Source organism: Bison bison, unplaced genomic scaffold (assembly GCF_000754665.1).
Source record: "Bison bison bison isolate TAMUID 2011002044 unplaced genomic scaffold, Bison_UMD1.0 scf7180017864468, whole genome shotgun sequence".
Lineage (NCBI taxonomy): Eukaryota > Metazoa > Chordata > Mammalia > Artiodactyla > Bovidae > Bison > Bison bison.
This window is the reverse complement of record NW_011495029.1, coordinates 4,303,067-4,320,543: the sequence shown is the minus strand read 5'-3', so window position 1 is coordinate 4,320,543 and position 17,477 is coordinate 4,303,067. Positions and strand designations below refer to the sequence as shown.

General features: G+C 40.6%; 1 protein-coding gene across 1 annotated transcript in view; it reads right to left on the bottom strand.

Moving 5' to 3' along the window:
• Positions 1–6,026, bottom strand: part of IPO8 (importin 8) — a 65,918-nt gene extending 59,892 nt beyond the window's left edge. The window contains 3 exon segments of the mRNA XM_010860615.1: positions 1,701–1,782; positions 5,717–5,772; positions 5,775–6,026. Of these exon segments, the coding sequence (XP_010858917.1) occupies positions 1,701–1,782; positions 5,717–5,772; positions 5,775–5,799 (163 nt within the window). The 5' untranslated portion in view covers positions 5,800–6,026.
• Between the last annotated feature and the right edge of the window lie 11,451 nt (positions 6,027–17,477).

The following is a 17,477-nucleotide window of genomic DNA, read 5'->3' as shown; positions in this document are numbered from 1 at the left end:
GGGAGGTTCAAGAGAATATATGTATACTTACAGTTGACTCATGTTATTGTACAGCAGAAACCAACTCAACATTGTAAAGCAATTATCCTCCAAACAAAAATAAACGTTTTTAAAAAAAGAATATATAGAGGAATGGGAGTATGGAAATCTCAGAAATATACTTTCTCTTTTAAAAAAAAGAAATACTAAATAAGTGTTACAAAGAATGAAGTATACATATGTGCACTGACATGGAATTATCTCCCAAGGGTATATGGTTAAATGAAAAAAAAAAAGGAAATTACAAAATAGCATGTGTAGTGCAAACAGATTTTTATTACTTTTTAAAATCAGCATATCTACAGAAAAAGAAAAAGAATTAGAGAACCATGCACCAAAGTTGATAGTAGCTATCTCTCGGGGAAGGTTCAAGAGCAATCTAATAATATAAATTCTGTTTTTTTGAAATAGTTGTATGTCATACAAATAAGACTTATTAATTTAATAAACTGCTTTAAGATCCTTAAAAATACTATTTCTATTGCAAAGCTTTATAGCAAATTCACAATGGCCCTATAAACACTTAAGTTATTAAAGTAAGTTCCATTTAGCAAAATGTGGTTTCAAAACAGCCCTATTTTATAAAACAAACATTAAACTGAGAATTGTGATTTCAAAAAACTTACACTGAAGTCTCATAAACCTTATTAAAGTAAAAATAATTCCACCATGAATGTTTTTCCATAGTTTTTTCATAAGAAACTTATCTTTTCCATAAGATAATTTAACCACAAAGGGATCATTTAGGAAATCATACATATTTTTCCAAAATTTAATGATTCCCTACTTTATTCTGTTATGTTCAAGTAAAACTAAATACTTTTATTAGCATGTAGAGTATAATTCCATTTCTATAAAAGGGTTCATCTATTTCTATCTGAACACATGCACAGAGTAATGGGCACCTAATGATGAGTCATTTCTGAGTAATGAACGTAGGGTAATTTTTTTACTTTATTCTGTGTATTTTTCTATATTGCCAAATTTATTTATGAGTGTATGTCACTTCAATCATATAAATTAGCTACTGTCATTTGATCCCCTTCACTTGAAATTATTTTCTTTCCAGGACTCTTCATGCTCCATTTTTAACCTTCTGGTTTCTAATGACCAGTTCATTTAAAAAAGGAAGAAGAAGAATAAAAAAAAACATCAAGGAACTACCCTAAGATCCATAGACCCAAAAGCAAAGTTCATGTTTATAACAAAAGTTCTGCTTCCCATCATGCGGTTAGGAACACCTGTGCAAACCTTCCCCCTCCATGATCTGACACATGGAATGGAGCCAAATTCATATACACAAATTCATGGTGTTAATCTATGGGTCTAAAGGCAAAGGCAACAGGAATCATTAAAAATTAGGGAGATAAAGCTACTAAACCTGAATAAGCTAAGAGGAAAAATGCCAAAGTTATAGGGAAAAGGGACTGCATTAATAGCTAGAAGGGGGAAGAGGACAGAAAAAGCTATGGGAGATTTAAGAGCTCCATATGAACCTCTAAATTTCCAGGGAAAAAGAGAGTCAGTTTTCAAGCCATGAGAAATACCTCATGTATGTTTCCTATGTTTTCAAAGAAAGCAGATATTTAGAAATGAAATAAAACTCTAGTTCTAGTTTTACCCATAAGTAATCTTAGAAAGGAATGAAAAAACCAACTCACCTGCTTGGCGCACTGGGAATTCCACATGCTCAGACACTATAATCCGAAGTAGACTGGGGGCAAAATTGATAATCTTGTAAGACTGAAATTACAAAGAAATGTTTTATTAAAAATAGGGCAATACAAGTGAATAACTGTCAGCACCTGTTCCTGAATACATTCCTATCCAAACAAAAGAATAACTTTTAAAGGAAAAGAAACTCTCCAAAGCAAAATAAAGATTAATACAAAAAAATTTCTTAGAATAAATCGATGAATAAAAGAGTAAGAACACTTTTATGTTTTTTTAGATATATATTGTCAAAATGTTCTCCAGAAAGGGTGTAGCAATTTATGCTTCCCACAGTAGATTATATGCGTACCCATCTATCTAATATAGAGATTAGCATTATCATTCCTCCAAACTTTTCATCCTTATTCATACTTTAAATTACACTTATTCTAGCTTGAATTTTTTTTCCTGTCAGTTGGCTATTTGTTTTCTTCCACAAATTCTTTATTCCCCTCACTCTTCTGTAAAAGGAATATTTGTTTTATTCTTAGTAACTTCTAGGAGCTATTTTATGAATTTAAAATTTCAAATTTTTATTTGACTCATACATTGTGCTCAGTCGCTAAGTCATGTCTGACTCTGCAACCCCATTAGACTGCAGCCCGCCAGGCTCCTCTGTCAATGCAGTTTTTCAGGCGAGTGACTTATACAAGTGTTTCTTTCCAGCTTATTTGTGCTTCAATTTTGTTAGTACTTTTGATGAAAAGAAAACATGGGCTACAGAAAATGGAAGATCCAACAGAGAAAATGAACAATGGCTCTGCACAAGCCAGTCCAGATTGCAGCAGTGTATGTACTTCAGGAGACAGGGTTGAAAGCTCTGTCACCAGCTGCCCTCTGCTGCCAGAGCATCTTTTAAACTTAGCAGCACCCAAGCGAGCCTGCACTGATGAAGTGCCTACTGTCTGGGCCATTTCTCCCCACAGACATGTTTTACTCTGACCTACTCCTGAGTTTGGCCATGGCGACTATAGATGCAAAAAAAGAGAGCGAGCGAGCAAGCAGCCTATTCCTTCTAATCATATTCCCTCCAGATGTCTAGTACCTGGACCATATTACAGGCCTGCCACATTCCCAGAGCTTACACTTGGCCATGCCTGCTGACATTCCCAGAAAAGACTCATAAATTCTCACTGAGACTAAGCCAGACAACGTCACAAGGAGTCTGTTCCGCTTACCTCCTCCCTAGACCCTGGATCTATGCTGGCATCTCTTTCAGTGCACCACTAGATTCATGCACACCACTCCTATTCCTAAATTTATCACCTTTCCTATTATTTATAATAACATTCATTGAGATAAATGTTTAACCAAAAAAATGGAGAAAATTGGCATCTTAAAAATAGTGGTTCTTTTCATATTCATTGGAAGGACTGAAGCTGAAGCTCCAATACTTTGGCCACCTGATGAGAAGAGCCTCAAGAGACTCACTGGAAAAGACTGAAGAAGGTACAAGGAGAAGAGGGTGGCAGAGAATGAGATGGTCAGATGGCATCACCAACTCAATGGACATGAATTTGGGCAACTCTGGGAGACAGTGAAGGACAGGGAAGCCTGGCATGCTGCAGTCCTTGGGATCACAAAGAGTCAGACACAACTTAGTGGTTTCAATTATAGATAAAGAATTTACTTCATATACAAAAATTTAAGATTCTGCAGTTTATAGAGGATGAAAGGAACAACAATTACAAAATAATTCAAAAATTTACTCTTGTTGTTCAGTCACTAAAATAAATGAGCTGGACCCTAATCCCTTGTGGTAGGTTACTCACTGGTTTATCCAACAAAGAAGGATGTTATAGTGGTGGTAAAGGATAAAGCATACAAAACGCGACATTAAAACCATATTTATTAAAAGGTTATGCAACATTATACTTTGGTCTTCTACTTACAATTGAAAAGAATACTTAGAGCATATTACAATCCAAAGCACTATATTGTACTAAATATAAATGCTAAATGAGTGACACAGCAAGAAGCTACTTTTAGAAAGTTGCAGAGGTAGTTGTGGTCTATAGTGAGTTGGGTGGATATGGGGCAAGGCAGAGTTAGGTTGGTATGGATTTGGGTTGAAATATCAGGAACAAAGGGGCTTCCCAGGCGGCACTAGTGGTGAAGAACCGACCGGCCAATGCAGGAGACCTAAGAGACACTGTTTTGACCCCTGGGAAGATCCCCTGGAGGAGGCATGGCAACCCACTCCAGTATTCTTGCCTGGAGAATCCCATGGACAGAGGAGCCTGGTGGGTTACAGTCCATAGGGTGGCAAAGAGTTGGACAAGACTGAGCCAACTAGGCATGCACACACCACGAAGAAAAGGGTAGGGGGTCCTAAATATCTCTTGCAGTTCTGCAGGTTCTCCACCTTCCCTTTCCACTTCTATAAAGTCAGCTGCACTTAACATACTGATGACTCAGAAACAATACAAGCATAGGCTCACAGAGGCAGAGCAGTACAACAAGAGAAAAAAGATATGATCCCTGTCCACACTATCAAAATAACATCTGGCCACATTGTGAAGAGAAGGGGGTCATAAACAGGCCAACTCCCCTGTTCAACTAGCAGAATGCAAGTTCAGCTCTTGCTTTGTTCCTCCTAACCAACGCCTGGATTACTACTCTTCCAACTAAGCAACACGTAGTACTTTTACCCTGCAAAGCCTGGGACAGGTACTGACCTTAACTTTCCCCTATTCTGAGAGAGAGTCCTTTTCTCTTTGAAGCACCAATACACTCCCTTTAGGCGTCAGTTGAACTCAACCTTCCCTCCAGAGTCAGTTATTTTCACTCTCTCATCCTGGATTCACACTTAACTCCACCCAGATTTCCCATTTAAACAATCCCTTTCAAAGATTCACAACCGATATCTGCACTTCAAAGTCAATTCCATCCAGGGAAAACCTAGGACACACTTACTTAAGACAGTCATTGTCACACTTTAAAGTAAGAAGCACCGAATCACCTAGCTAGTTAATTAAAACACAACTGGGCCCCATCCCCAGAGGTTCTAATTCCTTAAGTCTAGAGTGAAGCCCCATAATTTGCATTTCCAACAAGTTCCCAAATGATGTTGACGTTGCTCATTCTGGGCAGCACTTTGAGAACCACTAATTCAGGTATATTCCTTTACATGTTAAGGATTACTGCAACCTCAAACCTGTCACTCTATCCTGGGGGTAGACCTTACTTCGTACTTTGTAGTGATAAGTTTATGATTCATTCTTACAGGGGAGGAGGAAAATACAACCTAGAGTTTGGGATCATTAAATTTGCCAATGTCGGTAATATCACTGGAACAAGGTCAAAGCTAGTTAGCAAGAATAAAGGAAGGGGGATAAAAGAAAGTCTCACACATTTTACCGTTTTTTAGAAAACCTCTACAAACTCTTACTATTCGGCGTGGCTTTTGCAAAGCACCACCACCATAAAAACTGTCTATTCTTCCCAAAGCACTCCGGCCAGCATTTCCCCAGGGCTCCAACAAACTCTGCCACTCAGGGTCTAAACGGTCCTGCCAAACCCCACAGAAGCAGGCGAATGGACAGGGTTTCCCACAGCAACACCTAAAAAGGTCTGGGTCTGCAGAAAAAAAGAACTCAGATTTTAATTTTAAGTGAATTTTCCCACCAACTCGGCGTACTTAAGGAAAAGAAATCACATCCCGAAAACACTAGCAAAGCTTGCTAAAGCTTCTTTCTGCGGACCAGGCGAGCTGAACAAACTGCACTGGGAAGAAAAACGACAGGGAAAGATGCAAAGGTGGCCAACAGGTGCGTGAGCCGTTGAGAAAAGATCCAAGGAGTACGGTACCGCCGAACCCGGCGGCGGGGGCGGGGACGGAACCGGCCGAGAGACGCGTTGAGATCCGGGGTCCGGGGTCCCGGGTCGGGGCCCGGGTGGGGGTGGAGATCAGGGGCGCCGAAGACGGAGAGCCCGGCGAGGCGGCGGAGGGCCCGCTCCTCACCTGGTTGAGTTCATTCTCGGCCGCAATCCGCAGCTTCGGGTCGATGGTGCCCTTAGCGCCTGGATGATCCGGTTGAGGTCCATCTCCCCAGGCGGGGGCTCCGCGGCCCCCGGACCAGTAGGCCAGACTGCCGCTTTAGTTTTTCTTTTGACCCTCTCAGCCTCCTCCGCCGCGACCCCTGAACTACCTCACTCCTCACCCCCCGCCACCGTCGCCACCTGCAGCCACTTGCTGCGCCACTCTGACTCCGCGCCCCTTGTCCTCCCTTTCTACCCCCCACAACTCGCTCTCCATTCACCCTTTTACGACAGCCGGTGGGAGGCGGGAGAAGTAAGAAGAGGAAACGGCGCCTCCTTTACGGCGGCCTCTTCCCCCGGGCATGCTGCTATGGCCGCCCCCTCTAGCGGCCACCATGCTGCTGTACGGAAAGTGGTCTCGGCTTCTTTCCAGCAGGGAAACCGGCTCACTAGCTCCAACAGGCGGTCGTCGTGCTGCCCTACGGCAAAGAACTTCCTGCCATTTCCCTTTGGGAGAACCGAGCTCGCAAGGTGTCTCTTTACAGCTGCTTCCAAATTAAGCGTATATGGGTGGAATGGCACTATTTATTAGTCTGAAAATTCTTTGGGTATTACAACTGAGATCATCTGCGTGCGTGCTAAGTCGCTTCAGTCGTGTCCGACTCTGTGCGACCCTATGGACTGTACCCACAAGGCTCCTCTGTCATTGGGATTCTCCAGGCAAGAATACTGGCGTGGGTTGCCACGCCCTCCTCCAAGGGAATCTTCCCTACCCAAGGATTGAACCCTCATCTCCTATGTCTTCTACATTGGCAGGCGGGTTCTTTACCACTAGCACAAAGCTGTCTCTGTGGGAGCCATCATTCGTTCATTCAGTTACTCACTCACATCCTGAATGTTTTTTTTTTTAATTCTGTTTTTAAACTTTACATAATTGTATTAGTTTTGCCAAATATCAAAATGAATCCGCCACAGGTATTTTTCAGCCAGAGTACCAAGATACTTAGGTACCACATTATAACAAAATTCAATGCAGGTTACTATGAAAGAACTCACAATGTGATAGAAGAGAAAAATATAAACAAATATACATAAAGTAACTGTTCCAGATCAGAGAAACTATATGCCTAGTCAAGGCTGTATATTGTCACCCTGCTTATTTAACTCATATGCAGAGTACATCATGAGAAACTCTGGACTGGAAGAAATACAAGCTGGAATCAAGATTTCCGGGAGAAATATCAATAACTTCAGATATGCAGATGACACCACCCTTATGGCAGAAAGTGAAGAGGAACTCAAAAGCCTCTTGATGAAAGTGAAAGTGGAAAGTGAAAAAGTTGGCTTAAAGTTCAACATTCAGAAAACTAAGATCATGGCATCCGGTCCCATCACTTCATGGGAAATAGATGGAGAAACAGTGGAAACAGTGTCAGACTTTATTTTTCTGGGCTCCAAAATCACTGCAGATGGTGACTGCAGCCATGAAATTAAAAGACGCTTACTCCTTGGAAGGAAAGTTATGACCAACCTAGATAGCATATTCAAAAGCAGAGACATTACTTTGCCCACAAAGGTCCGTCTAGTCAAGGCTATGGTTTTTCCTCTGGTCATGTATGGATGTGAGAGTTGGACGGTGAAGAAGGCTGAGCGCCAAAGAATTGATGCTTTTGAATTGTGGTGTTGGAGAAGACTCTTGAGAGTCCCTTGGACTGCAAGGAGATCCAACCAGTCCATTCTGAAGGAGATCAGCCCTGGGATTTCTTTGGAAGGAATCATGCTAAAGCTGAAACGCCAGTACTTTGGCCACCTCATGCGAAGAGTTGACTCATTGGAAAAGACTCTGATGCTGGGAGGGATTGGGGGCAGGAGGAGAAGGGGACGACAGAGGATGAGATGGCTGGATGGCATCACTGACTCGATGGACATGAGTCTGAGTGAACTCCAGGAGTTGGTGATGGACAGGGAGGCCTGGTGTGCCGCGATTCATGAGGTCGCAAAGAGTCGGACGTGACTGAGCGACTGAACTGAACTGAAAGTTTCTGAAAATTTTCCAAATCTTCTCAGAAAAGTAGTAAAAGGCAAGAAACTTCATGCTGTCTCCACCCACTGTGGCCATATCTGGCCCCCAAATTTCAGTGGCATAAAAATATTAAGGAGCTAGTTGTTCCTGAGGTTACTCTGAAAAAGTTTAATTACACTTGTAAAGATGATTGTGGGCAAAATACATCTGAAGAGGTGTGATCTTTCCCAGAGCAGATAATTGAAACAAAATGGTTCCGTTAACTGGGTTCAATCAAGAAGGTAGAAATTTTGTGGTAGAAAACTTAGCAGCCTGATCGCTTTCCCCTCTACAGGGGCTGTAAATGGGATCACATCCTGCAGCTGGGTGCAAAAGTGCCTAATATGTCTCTGGTTGCTTCCAGTTTTGCCCATTCTCTGAACTTCCATAGAGTAGTGTTTCTTACAGATTAATACTGTCATGTTCCTTCCTTGATGACTTCTCATCAATATCAAGATAAAATACAAACTACAAACTCCTTACCACTCAAGGTTTTATGAAACATAGTGCCTTTCATCTTCACACTATTTCCTTATCCTACTTTCTTGGACTTCATGAATCTAAAACTCCTTGACCTCTGGAATCTTAACTCCAATATCTTCTTTTCAGTTTAAGACCTTCTCTTCCGTCTCTGTCTCCCTTAATTACTTTACACCTATTTTCCAACTCAATCACTTTTCAATCCTTTCTCAAGTCTACCCTTGACCCAATGTGAAAACTGTTACTGTTACAAATGTGTGTTCCTTCCTTAGGCCCCAAAATCCTGTTCCTTTCCTTTGCTCAGCATCACTTCAGCAACTGTTTCAACCCTCAAGACTCTTCTCAAATTCCCTCTTGCCACAGAGCCCTGCAAAGATGAACAAAATCACCAGGCTCAATCACTGAAACACAAATTAATCTGTTTCCCTGCTTTAAGCCTGTTTACCAGGTTTCCCTGGTACTCAAACAGTTAAGAGTCTGCCTGCAGTGCAGGAGACCCAGGTTCAGTCCCTGGGTGGGGAATGTCCCCTGGAGAAGGAAATGGCAACCCACTCCAGTATTCCTGCCCGGAAAATGCCATGGACGGAGGAGCCTGGCAGGGTACAGTCCATGGGGTCGCAAAGAGTCAGACATGACTGAGCAACTTCACTTTCACTTTACTCTGCTTTACACCTCCTTGCCTCCAATCTGAACCTAATCTCCCATTCCCCTGGGACCTTGCTCCACAAATCTCTATTCTATATATTTTTCATTAAAATGAATTGAGTATTATTACACTTATGGTTGAAAATTTGTGAAACATTTTTCCTCTATTTTCAACCTCTTTCTCTCCACTGATTCAACCTCAGCCTAAAAACATCTCCCCTGGTTAAAAACAGTCTTTTTTGCAATAATACTCTCTATTGTTCATCCTTTTCCAAAGAATGGTATTCATTCCTTGTCTCCGCTTCCTTACTTTGCTTCAATCGGTTATTCCTAGGCTTCTGCCTTCATTTCTACCACTAAAACTGCCAACAAAAAGTGAACACTAATCCCTTAGTTACTATCTAAGGTATGTGCACTTGATATATGCAAGATACAGTTTTAGTTCTCATCTTAAAACCTCTCAATGGTATCCAACACTGTACTGTGTGTATACACACACACACACACACATATACATACATATATACATATATATATGGTATCTTTGTATAACACAACTAAATACTACTGAGAATACAGAGAAACTGGATCACTCATACATTGTTGGCTGGAGTTTTAAATGGTACAGCCTCTCTGGAAAACAGTGGCTAAACAATCTGGCACATTTATACCATGGGAATACTACTGAGCAGTTGAAAGGAATAAAACAGGCAACAACATACTCGATGAATCCTAGATGAGAATTATGACAAGTGAAAAAAAGCCAATCCCAAAAGGTTACATACTCTTTGATATTTATATATTTTTTAAATATCAGTTCAATTCAGTTTAGTCCCTCAGTAGGGCCCGACTCCTTGCGACCCCATGGACTACAGCACATCAGGCTTCCCTGTCCTTGACCAACTCCCGGAGCTTGCTCAAACTCATGCCCATCGAGTTGGTGATGCATCCAATCATCTCATCCTCTGTCGTCCCCTTCTCCTCCCGCCTTCAATCTTTCCCAGCTTCAGGATCTTTTCAAATGAGTCAGTTCACATCAGGTGGCCCAAGTAGTGGAGTTTCAGCTTCAGCATCAGTCCTTCCAGTGAACACCCAGGACTGATCTCCTTTAGGATGGACTGGTTGGATCTCCTTGCAATCCAAGGGATTCTCAAGAGTCTTCTCCAACACTACAGTTCAAAAGCATCAATTCTTTGGTGCTCAGCTTTCTTTATACTCCAAATCTCACATCCATATATGACGACTAGAAAAACCATAGGTTTGACTAGATGGACTTTGGTTGGCAAAGTAATGTCTCTGCTTTTTAATATGCTATCTAGGTTGGTCATAGCTTTTCTTCCAAGGCGCAAGCATCTTTTAATTTCATGGCTGCAGTCACCATCTGCAGTGATTTTGGAGCCCAAGAAAATAAAGTCTCTCACTGTTTCCATTGTTTCCATTATTTGCCATAAAGTGATGGGACCGGAAGCCATGATCTTAGTTTTCTGAATGTTGAGTTTTAAGCCAAATTTTTCACTCCTCTTTCACTATCATCAAGAGGCTCTTTAGTTCTTCTTCCCTTTCTGCCATAAGGGTGGTATCCTCTGCATATCTGAGGTTATTGATATTTCTCCCAGCAATCTTTCCAGCATGTGCTTCCTCCAGCCTGGCATTTTGTATGATGTACTCTGCATAGAAGTTAAATAAGCAGGGTGACAATATACAGCCTTGACATACTCTTTCCCTATTTGGAACCAGTCTGTTGTTCCACATCCAGTTCTAACTATTGCTTCTTGACCTACATACAGATTTCTCAGGAGGCAGGTCAGGTGGTCTGGCATTCCCATCTCTTGAAGAATTTTCCACAGTTTGTCGTGATCCACACAGTCAAAAGCTTTGGCATAGTCAATAAAGCAGAAGTAGATGTTTTTCTGAAACTCTCCTGCTCTTTCAATGATCCAACGGATGCTGACAATTTGATCTCTGGTTCCTCTGTCTTTTCTAAATCCAGCTTGAACATCTGGAATTTCACGGGTCAAGTACTGTTGAAGCCTGACGTGGAGAATTTTGAGCATTTCTTTGCTAGCATATGAGATGAGTGCAATTGTGCAGTAGTTTGAGCATTCTTTGGCATTGCCTTTCTTTGGGATTGGAATGAAAACTGACCTTTTCCAGTCCTGTGGCCATTGCTGAGTTTTCCAAATTTGCTGACACGTTGCATGCGACACTTTCACAGCATCATCTATTAGGATTTGAAATAGCTCAACTGGAATTCCATCACCTCCACTACCTTTGTTCGTAGTAATGCTTCCTATGGCCCACTTGACATCACATTCCAGTATGTCTGGCTCTAAGTGGGTGATCACACCATCGTGCTAATCTGGATCATGAAGATCTTTTTTGTATAGTTCTGTGTATTCTTGCCATCTCTTCTTAATATCTTGTTTCTGTTAGGTCCATACCATTTCTTTTCTTTACTGTGCCCATCTTTGCATGAAATGCTGCTTTGTTATCTCTAATTTTCTTGAAGAGATCTTTAGTCTTTCCTATTCTATTGGTTTCTTCTATTTCTTTGCACTGATCACTCAGGAAGGTTTTTTTCTCTCTCCTTACTGTTTTCTTCTATTTCTTTGCACTGATCACTGAGGAAGGCTTTTTTATCTCTCCTTTTATCTACTCCTTACTGGAACTCTGCATTCAAATAGGTATATCTTTTCTTTTCTCCTTTGCCTTTAGCTTCTCTTCTTTTCTCATCTATTTGTAAGGCCTCCTCAGACAACCATGTTACCTTTTTGAATTTCTTTTTCTTGGGAATGGTCTTGATCGCTGCGTGTACATGTCACAAACTTCAGTCCATAGTTCTTCAGACACTATCATATCTAATCCCTTGAATTTATTTGCCATTTCCACTGTATAATTATAAGGGGTATGATTTAGGTCATACCTGAGTGCTCTAGTGGTTTTCCCTACTTTCTTCAATTTAAGTCTGAATTTGGCAATAAGGAGTTCATGATCTGAGCCACAGTCAGCTCCCAGTCTTGTTTTTGCTGACTGTATAGAGCTTCTCCATCTTTGGCTGCAAAGAATATAATCAATCTGATTTCGGTGTTGACCATCTGGTGATGTCCATGTGTAGAGTCTTCTCTTGTGTTGTTGGAAGAGGGTGTTTGCTATCACCACTGCATTCTCTTGGCAAAAGTCTGTTAGCCTTTGACCTGCTCATTTTGTACTCCAAGGCCAAATTTGCCTGTTACTCCAGGTATCTCTTGACTTCCTACTTTTGCATTCCAGTCCCCTATGATGAAAAGGACATCTTTTTTGGGTGTTAGTTCTAGAAGGTCCTGTAGGTCTTCATTGAACTGTTCAACTTCAGCTTCTTCAGCATTACTGGTTGGGGCATAGACTTGGATTACTGTGACATTGAGTGGTTTGCCTTGGAAACAGGCAGAGATCATTCTGTAGTTTTTGAGACTGCACCCAAGAACTGCATTTAGGACTCTTTTGTTGATTATGAGCGCTACTCCATTTCTTCCAAAGGATTCTTGCCCACAGTAGTAGATATCATGGTCATCTGAGTTAAATTCATCCATTCCAGTCCATTTTAGTTCACTGATTCCTAAAATGTCAATGTTCACTCTTTCCATCTCCTGTTAGACCATTTCCATTTACCTTGATTCATGGACCTAATATTCCAGATTCCTATGTAGTGTTGTTCTTTACAACATTGGACTTTACTTCCATCACCAGTCACATCAACAACTGGGCATTGTTTTTGCTTTGGCTCTCTCTCTTCATTGTTTTGGAGTTATTTCTCTACTCTTCTCCATAGCATATTGGGCACCTACTGACCTGGGGAGTTCATCTTTCAATTTTGTTATCTTTTTGCCTTTTAATACTGTTCATGAGATTCTCAAGGCAAGAATACTGAAGTGGTTTGCCATTCCGTTCTCCAATGGACCACATTTTGTCAGATGTCTCCACCATGACCCACATCTTGGGTGGCCCTACACAGCATGGCTCCTAGTTTCATTAAGACAAGGCTGTGGTCCATGTGATCAGTTTGATTAGTTGTCTGTGATTGTGATTTTCATTCTGTCTGCCCTCATAAGGATAAGGGCCTTATGGACAAGAGACTGTCTGTGGGGGAAACTGGGTCTTGTTCTGATGGTGGGGGTGGGGGGTGGGGGGCGCATGCTCAGTAAATCTTTAATCCAATTTTCTTTGATGGGTGGGGCTGTGTTTCCTCCCTATTCTTTGACCTAAGACCAAACTATGGTGGAGGTAATGAAGAAAATGGTGACCTCTTTCAAAAGATCCCATGCCAGGCACTGCTGCACTCAGTGCCCCCAACCCTGTAGCAGGGCACTGCCTGACCCATGACTCCGCAGGAGACTCCTGGACACTCACAGGCAAGTCTGGGTCAGTCTCTTGTGGGGTCACTGCTCCTTTCTCCTGGGTCCTGGTGCGCACAGACATTCATAAAATAATTAAAAACAGATCGGGGCTTCTGAGGGATTCAAGTGGGGATGGCTACAAGAGGGAAGTGTATGTTAATACATTCATAAAATAATTAAAAACAGATCGGGGCTTCTGAGGGATTCAAGTGGGGATGGCTACAAGAGGGAAGTGTATGTTAATACATTCATAAAATAATTAAAAACAGATCGGGGCTTCTGAGGGATTCAAGTGGGGATGGCTACAAGAGGGAAGTGTATGTTAATATGGAAGAGCAATATGAGGGATTGCTGTGCAAATGGAAATAATCTGTGTCTTAACTGCATCAACCTCATTATCCTAGTTGTGATATTGCATCACAGTTTTGCAAGATGTTACTTTTGAAGGAAACTGAATAAAGGGTACACAGGATCCATCTGTATTATTTCTTACAACTACATGAGAATCTACAATTATCTCAAAATAATTTTAAGTTACAAAATATATAATTAAATAAAGAGATGATGTTCCCATGAAAACTGTGTATGCTTTGAAAAGATGCAGTGAAGACAAGTTACTAAAAAATAATGCTGTCAAATTCTGAGACAACAAAAATAAAACACACCAAAAAAACCCCATAAACACCTATTTCTTTACAAGTGTTTTAAAGTAGCTTTCCCTAAACTATATCTTTAGCTTATAATGGTTCATTGTTTATGTGTTCCCTCTTTTTTACTACTATGTACAATATGAGAGTATGTCTGTATAAATTAACATATTCATCTTAAGATAGAATTTGAGTGAGCTGTATTTTCTCATTGTAGTTTGCTTATTGCCTCACCTTTCTGGGCCTGTTTGCTCATCTGTTTCCAAAAGCTACTGTGAAGACTGAATAAGGTAAGTACATTGCCCATGCTAATGCTCAGTATTAATTATTATCATTGTATTCTATTAAGGAGAAGAGAGACCTTATTCATCCTTTGATAAATGAGACATAGTTCCATACTATGCCTGACACATAATAAGCAATTAGTAAATATTGGTTGAATGAATAAATAAGTGAATGTGTGAGAGAGAAGGCATCTGAAACAGGATATACACAGTAAGAATAAAGAAGATAGGACAGATACGAGACATTTCACAGAAACAACAGAAATTTGTGACTTCATTGGCGCAACAGAAATTTGTGACTGATTATATCCACAAAGTAACAAAAAGGAAGTCAAAATGATTACAGAGCATCAAGATTTGATGACCTTTGGGAAAATGGGAAGAGTACTATATTCTGAAGGAAAGATGGATTTGTCTTTGGACATGTTGAACTAGAGGTGCTTATGGGTTATACAGGTAGATTTCCAGTGACATCTGGAAATTGACATCTGGATCTCACAACAGAATAGCTGGGTGAGAAAGAGGAAGTTATGACGGGGAGAGGGGGTGCGGGGAGGTGGTTACAAGAAGGAGTAAAGAGAACCGTGAGTCATCTGTGTATGTAAGTTAGTTGACAGCATAGAAGTAGATGACATCATCCTAGAAATACAGCTATAGAGGATAACTGGCATGATTACAGCTCAAGTTATGGAAAGCAATTTTCACTCCAAGCACTACCACTGTGGCCTTTTTTTAAGATTTAACATTTCAGTCATCTAAATGGAATATCACACAGCTGTCCTCCCCATCTGTTGGCAGCAGCTCATCTGCTATGTTAGCAGCAAGTCTATGTTAGCAGGATTGAATCTCGTCCATATGGTAAAGACAAAAATGGGAGTTAAAACCCAATGCACAAAAATCTCTATCTGTAAGTTACATGATCTCTTAATCTTAAATCATTCAAATGATGTGTGAGTATGATAAATTTTTTGACTAAATGCCTCTACTTCAAAAGGGTCTCTATTGGCTGAACTCTACGTCATAGCACCTGAAATACAGGCAACAGTACTTACATACGTCTCATAAATGTAAGATCTTCAGTATTGTTAGTATAATAAAGTCAGTGGCATGGTACTCTCCTTTGAACTGTCGCATGTAACCAAAAGCCGTGAGTAGAGTTTTTTAGAAGAATCTGACAGACCTCTCAGTTAAAAAAGAATTTTTTTTAAATAAAAAAATCTATTGTTGTTGTTTAGTCACTTAGTCATGTCTGACTCTTTGTGACTCCGTGGACAACACGCCAGACTTCCCTGTCCTTCACCATACCCTGGAGTTTGGACATGTCCATTGAGTCGATGATGCCATCCAACCTGATACTGATAACACTGATAAGAAATCAGTATTTATAAGCTAAAGTAATAGAGGGTTCAGAGAAGGCAATGGTACCCCACTCCAGTACTCTTGCCTGGAAAATCCCATGGACAGAGGAGCCTGGTAGGCAGCAGTCCATGGGGTTGCTAAGAGTGGGACACGACTGAGCGACTTCACTTTCACTTTTCACTTTCATGCATTGGAGAAGGAAACGGCAACCCACTCCAGTGTTCTTGCCTGGAGAATCCCAGGGACGGGGGAGCCTGGTGGGCTGCTGTCTATGGGGTCACACAGAGTCGGACACGACTGAAGCGACTTAGCAGCAACAGCAATAGAGGGTTAGGAAGTTTTGGATCAGAAGCCAGAAATTTCCATCTCCAAGAAACTAAAAAGATAGTAGTGGTGGGAGGCAGAGAAACTAAAAAGAGTGGTATTAACTAAGGCTGAAGATGAAATTTGTACTTTCAAATCAGTTTTTTTCCTCAAAATCTTCTGTTTCTTCGTTTCCTCAGACTTTCCACATTTCACTTTGGAAATGGAGTCATCCTGTTCAAATTCAGGACATATGAAAAATGATAACTTATGACAGCCTCAACCAGGTCCAGTGTATCCAGTTCACAGTGTTTAGTCTGCCCTAGTAAAAGCTGAGTAGTACCTCTAAAATAACTGTGTGCAAAAAGAAAAGAAAAAGAAAAGCAATGGAAAATACGAGGAAACCACACCTGAGAACTAAAGAAGAGCAACATGAACAATAGGAATGGCTGCCACTGTACTTGGACTCAAAGCCTGGCTGGGGCACTTCTGCTAGTGGCCTTAGAAAGTCAGTCTCCAACTGTCCCAATTTTCTTATCTCCTAAAAAAGTATCTGCCTCACCAGGACCACTATGAAGATCAAATAAGATTACACAAATGAGAGTACTCTAAATCATTAAGTGAAATACAAATATTAGTGAAAGGTGAAAGGTTTTTATAGTAAAATTCTTCCATGTGTTATCCCAGGCTTAATGATAATTAAAGCAGACCCTCAAGCTCTATCCAAGCAAAAACAAGACAGGGTAAGTACCACAGCAATCTAACATTTTATCTTTAGTTTTTAACAAAAAAGTGACAAGTACATTTAAAGTTCTATAGTAATATGCAGAATGAAAAATACCTACTAACCAACCCCTTTTCCTGAGAGCCAACACTATCACATTTTGTACATACTACTAGGAAAAAAAAATTCAACCACATATACTTTCTTTCAGAAATTTTACACAAATGACATTGCACACACTGCAGGATAGTCTTTTCTGACTTAACCAATTCCTACTGATGGACATCTAGGTTGTTTCTCCAGTTTTTGCTGTTATAATTAATGCTGTATCTCAGTGTAATTCCAAAACTATTTGTAAATTACTAGTACTGGAATTTCGGCGTCAGAAAGCATATACTTTCTCTTTCCAAAAAGTACTCATTTTATTATCATCTACAGTATGAGTGCCTGTTTTCCCACATGCTTTCCACAAGAGGCACTTTAAAACTTTACATATGCTTACTGATTTTTTTAAAGTACATATGAACTGAGTGTTCAATTCTGCTGGCCATCTTTTTCTTGATTTTCTCCCCCTGCAGGCAGTCATTTGTCTTTTGACATTATTTTCCCTAACAGAACTTTAAGAGGAATAAATTCTACATGTCAAATTTATCCATCTTTTACAGCTTCAGTGTTAAGACAACTCCTCCCTACTTCCACACTGGTGTCCTCTCCACAAAAATCATGATACTATGAACTCAAAAGTCAAGAAGCCCCAGCTCTGCATTCAAAGCTTCCACTCACTTTTAGGTACCACTTCTTAAATATGAATACTCAACCAATAATCACAAGATTCTGATCAAATGTAACACCCCAGATAAGAGATTA